Genomic DNA, 4,927 nt, shown 5'->3' with positions numbered 1-4,927 from the left:
TAGGCTATAATTATACCATGCAACGTATCCTTATTGCCAATTCTAAATCTTATCAAGGTAGGAGCCTAATACAGTGGACATTTTAAAATCACCGTGTGGAATGTTAACTCTGTAGGCTATGTTGATATTACAGTTGAACATAAAAAAAAATGCATAGGATATACAGTATATTTATATATATAGGTCTATAAAAGTCTTATTGCTCGCTCTGTCGGTCCACCAAATAGTAAGCAAGCGCGTGTGTAGTCGCAACTGTTTAGAATTTGCGCTTGTTCGTAATCAGGTCAATGTTTCAACTCTCATGAAGGTTAATTGATTAAAAAAGATATCATGTGGCTTGAAGAGTTATACCTCAGTTCATGTTACGCTACAGTATTGTTTCAAGGATGTGATTCCGAGCGAAGTTACAATATGATGTTTAACCGACGTTGAGGCAGCACGTTTGCAAAATACTCGACAAAATGAATCCCATGGGCGTGTCTGAGTGTTGTTGATTACGGCTAAATTCAATATTTAGCTATTTAGTTGTTTGCTTTGCGACTGTAACAAAGCATTTTTTTTTCCGAGGTGTCAAAAAACAGTAGTATACTGCGCTTAATTATCTGGGTCAGTTCAAATGTTCTGTGCTCCTTGGTTTTCCGTGTGTTTCTAGGACAACATGGGACATCTGATCCAAGATGTCAGCTTCCTTATCCTTGTGATTCTCACCTGTATGCCTGCTGCAGGTAATAAGCGTCCAACTTGTAAACACGGATGAACTATGTGATCTTATGGAACCTCTCGTATTAGCACTGAGTTGTCTGAAATCAGACGATGTGATTTGGATATCATGTAAAATATAAAATAATTAAATCTGTGGTTGGACCTTACATAGGCTACTTTTAAATCTGAAAGTAATCAAAAAAGTGTGGTTTGTCAGTTTTACGGCCCTGCAAACAATAAAATGTTGCCATTCCTTAGACACCTTTCAGCGTCCTTCAGAAAAACAAACCTTTTTCCTTTGCAACCTTGTGACTTGTTTCCCCAATAGACATTGATTTCAGCATCATCGTTCCTTCCCAACCCGTCGATGTCTACGAGGGCGATGACGTCATCCTTCCCTGTCGCCTGTCTCCCCAGAACAACGCTGCTCACATGCACGTCATGTGGTTCAGGCAGGGACAGTTTAGCTCCCCCCTGTATGATTTCGACAACGGGAGGGTGACTGAGGGAAAGGACTACCAGGGCAGAGTGAACATGTCCACCCAGGGGTTGGAGAAGGGCGATGTGTCTCTGGGGCTGAAGGGAGTCCAGCTGGCTGACAGAGGAGAGTACAGGTGTCAGGTCATCCACCAGGACTGGTTTAAGGAACAAGCCATAGAGGTCCAGGTTAAAAGTGAGTGAAAGACTAGGAAAATAAACAATAAAAATGTTTTTCTGTTTTATTGCCAGTTGATCTCCATATTAGAAGTTTATGTAAGCAACAGCACTACACCCTGAATCTTCTAATTCTGAGATAACACTATAAATAGGAATAAATCAATATGTGCAGGAGATCAATGTATCCCAACTAACCAACCCTCAAAGTAAATCCTGCTGTTTATTTGTTTCCTCCAGAGGTCGGCAGCGTCGCTACGGTCTCTTTGGTTTGGCACCACAAAACCTTCATCCAGTTGAGCTGCAGTTCTGAATTCTGGTACCCTGAACCTCACATGCTGTGGCTGGACCACCGTGGACAGGAAGTGACATCGGCGCAGACGGAGGAAGCGAGACAGTCAGGTGGCCTGTTCTCCATCAGCAGTCGAGTCAAACTGGGGAAGGAGCGACTCCAGGGCATCTCGTGTGTGGCGATGTCACATGACAGGAAGTACAGGCTGGAGTCTGCTATGGAGATGACGGGTGAGTTTGGTGTGAGGCTGATGCAGATTATATTTGTAAGAAAACACCAGGACTGTACGTGTCTTTGCTCCAATCTGCATATGTTTCCCCGCGTTCAATTAAACAGTTTCCCCTCTGAGGCTTGAAGGTCAGAGGACAGAATCGAGGACAGAAACTGTCTCACCCGTATTTGAAAACAAACCCAGGTTCCTGCTCTCATGCCTGTTTGTCTCCTGTCAGAGGAGTTCTACCTCAACAGTGGTCTGGACCGGGCCTACCTGTCTGCCTACCTGATTCCTACATTCCTCGCCCTGGTGTTTGTCTGTGTGTCTATTGTCCACGCCGTCCGCAAAAAATCTGGTGAGTCTCGCGTTCAGAGACTTTTAAGTGGCGCTGGACTGTATTTCTGCTCCTTTAAAAAAAAATCTTTATTTGAAAGAAACTAAATGTTTGGAATTGTGAGTGTAACGTTGTAGTGTTTCACGTCAAGCTGTAGCTTTTGGACTTTCTCAAACGTATGTATGTGTTTTTTTCATGTTTAGAGGCTGAGAAGAAACTGCAGCCCCTGTGTAAGATTTGACAACTTGTTCATTTGTTTTAATACCTTTACCGTTAATTTAACTCACACTTTCTATAGCTCAGTTCTGTTGAACGTTCAACCAACTTTCTTTTCAATTATCCTCAGATGACATAGAGGCGGAATTAAAGAGGAGACGAGAAGGTATGTCTGTTCGTCAGCGATAAAAAAAGTGAACATCATTTAGCTAAATAAACAAATTAATTACACAACTTGACACTGCATTGTAACAACTTGGTTAAAATAGTAATGTTCCTCCTTTTTTTTTTCAGAAAATAAAGTCAAGCAAGATGATCTAGAAAAAATGAAAAGAATACTTGGTACAGTATATTGTTGTGTAATCAGATCAATGTAGCTTTGTCCACATGCATTGTGTGAGAGATGTCACTAGTAAGATGTGAATTCCTAGCAAAAAGAAAGAGCTAATCGTCTTTTCCTCCACAGAAATCACTAACAAGATCCCTGAGTCTGGTAACTATGATGTTCTACTTTATTGTGTTGTACTTTGGCTCTAGTCTTTTAACTGCACCTGGATTAGCTGGCCTCAATAATAAAACAAACTGTTGTTTTCCACTTAGTTTGGGGCTTAATGTTGGAGCACGCAGGTATAGTATTCTTTCACTGTGCAACACTGAAACATGATCCTGTCTACTCTACTTCTAGAATTACTGGAATAAATCTCCACTTGTGGATAAGTGCTCAAAACATTTAACAAAACTTCACAATAAAGTTTCTTCTTCGTCACAGAGGACATCACCCTTGACCCAGACACTGCACACCCAACGCTGCGTTTATCAGAGGACAACAGGTCGGTGAGCTGGACTGGATCCCCACGTCAAGGACTGACTAAACACAAGAGGTTTCTGGAAGCTCAGTGTGTGCTAGGAGAGAGAGGGTACACTTCAGGGAGACATTACTGGGAGGTTGATCTGGGGAACAACAACCAGTGGAGTGTGGGAGTCGCCCAAGACCCTGAGAACAGGGGGTCGGATATCTCCATCCGCCCAGACAACGGCTACTGGAGTATCCGTTTAGAGAAAGGAGTGCTGCAGACTGAGAGAGTGCTGCAGACTGTTGAGGAACCACCTGCTGTTCTGCCTTCAGAACTGACGCCTGCTACTCTGGGAATGTTTCTGGACATTGAGAATCAGAGAGTCGCTTTCTTCAACGTGGAGAAGAGGTGTCACATCCACTCCTTCTCTTTCTCTGAGAGATCTACCAAGGAACTGTTTCCTTTCTTTGGACCTTTGAATGTGTGTAAAAATGAACTCAGAATTGTGCCTGTTGAAAGAAAAGGTTATTAGTGTCAAAGACCCAAGAGGAAATACTGCAACTACAGAAGTGGGTTCAAAGGTGATAGGAAGAAAGTGGATCACATATTTGTAACTGTGTTAAAGAAGTGAAGGGGGGAAATAATAAATAGTGTAACTACAACAATTCTAACACTGATATACCCTGAATGTCTTCTAAATGTCACTGGTTTTGTCACAGACACACACACACACACACACAAAGTATTCTTTCAAAGTATAAGTACAAACATACTTATTGATTGATTTAACATATTAGTGTGTGAATGTACAAAATGAGCACAATTGTACACTTCTAATTGTGTATAAAAAGAGAAATATTGCATAGATTTCAGATTATAACTGTTCAGCTTCAGACAGTTCAAACATTAGCCCAGACAGGGTGTTTCCTGGTATATCTGATGTCATCACTTCAGAGGAACTAGTGACGCTAATCTGGCCATTAACTCATAAAGTATAGCAAGGGTGTGCTGGGAAATGGAAACTCAGCTCAACATTTCCCAACCAGGAGTAACTGTAGAAGAAACGTCATGGAGGGTTACACCACCCAACCCGTGAAAATACGCACACGATTATTTCCCAACACACAAAAGTGAGGGTTTTCCCCCCACAACACACTGAATGTCACCATAAACATACCACTAAGGTTAGCCAATCTCTTCTCACAAGGTAAATGTTATCAGTTATCTTGATAGGGATGTGACCCTACCTACCTATGCAGGTGATTACAACTTGTGGATTGCCGTTTCTGTGGTTACCACATATCAGACTAGTATTGTGTTTCATGTAAACACACAAGGAAACTTCCATGTAAACACTGCTTGGGTCGACCACCCATATTAGGGATTGGGTGGGACAATGGATGACACAGTCCTTATGTTGGATGAGTTTCTTTGATCCCCAAACATGAAGCGTTTTCATTTAGTTAAATGAATGTTTGCAGTGCATTTTTATATACAACTATGTGGAGTCACAGAAAAAGTACAATACCCGTATATAAAAAATAAATAAAGTAATATACAGTTCCTCTGGGAAGTATTAAATGCTGTTAAATGAATGATTGAATAACATTTCTTAAGTGGTAGATTCAAATGAAGCATTTATTGTGTCTGTGCCAGTGCCAGTCAATCAGACACATCAGCAGTCCTTACGACACATGCCCTTGAACCTTGATCAGTGCCTC

The 4,927-nt window shown here is 41.5% G+C and overlaps 1 protein-coding gene across 2 annotated transcripts; it reads left to right on the top strand.

Moving 5' to 3' along the window:
* Positions 1–416: 416 nt before the first annotated feature.
* On the top strand, positions 417–3,883 carry LOC146221754 (butyrophilin subfamily 2 member A1-like). Of its 2 annotated transcripts, XM_084691975.1 has the most exons (10): positions 417–725; positions 1,031–1,375; positions 1,597–1,878; positions 2,098–2,217; positions 2,400–2,426; positions 2,543–2,578; positions 2,707–2,754; positions 2,879–2,905; positions 3,013–3,039; positions 3,182–3,883. In XM_084691975.1, the coding sequence occupies exons 1-10, from the start codon at positions 659–661 to the stop codon at positions 3,736–3,738; spliced, it is 1,536 nt and encodes a 511-aa protein (XP_084548101.1). In that variant the 5' UTR covers positions 417–658; the 3' UTR covers positions 3,739–3,883. The 2 variants fall into 2 exon arrangements, with proteins under 2 accessions (XP_084548101.1, XP_084548102.1); XM_084691976.1 differs by lacking the exon at positions 3,013–3,039.
* The last annotated feature ends 1,044 nt before the right edge of the window (positions 3,884–4,927 follow it).

Source organism: Hypomesus nipponensis, chromosome 25 (assembly GCF_054491055.1).
Source record: "Hypomesus nipponensis isolate SF chromosome 25, ASM5449105v1, whole genome shotgun sequence".
Taxonomy (NCBI): Eukaryota; Metazoa; Chordata; class Actinopteri; order Osmeriformes; family Osmeridae; genus Hypomesus; species Hypomesus nipponensis.
The sequence above is the reverse complement of the archived record's forward strand: the minus strand, read 5'-3'. Positions and strand labels throughout refer to the sequence as shown.

What these genes read in the sequence shown, in the direction of transcription:
- LOC146221754 (XM_084691975.1), top strand. Translation starts at nt 659, where the DNA reads ATGGGACATCTGATCCAAGATGTCAGCTTCCTTATCCTTGTGATTCTC. An exon ending in CACCTGTATGCCTGCTGCAG is followed by an intron (nt 726 to 1,030) that starts GTAATAAGCGTC and finishes TTTCCCCAATAG; the next exon opens with ACATTGATTTCAGCATCATC. An exon ending in GAAGAAACTGCAGCCCCTGT is followed by an intron (nt 2,427 to 2,542) that starts GTAAGATTTGAC and finishes AATTATCCTCAG; the next exon opens with ATGACATAGAGGCGGAATTA.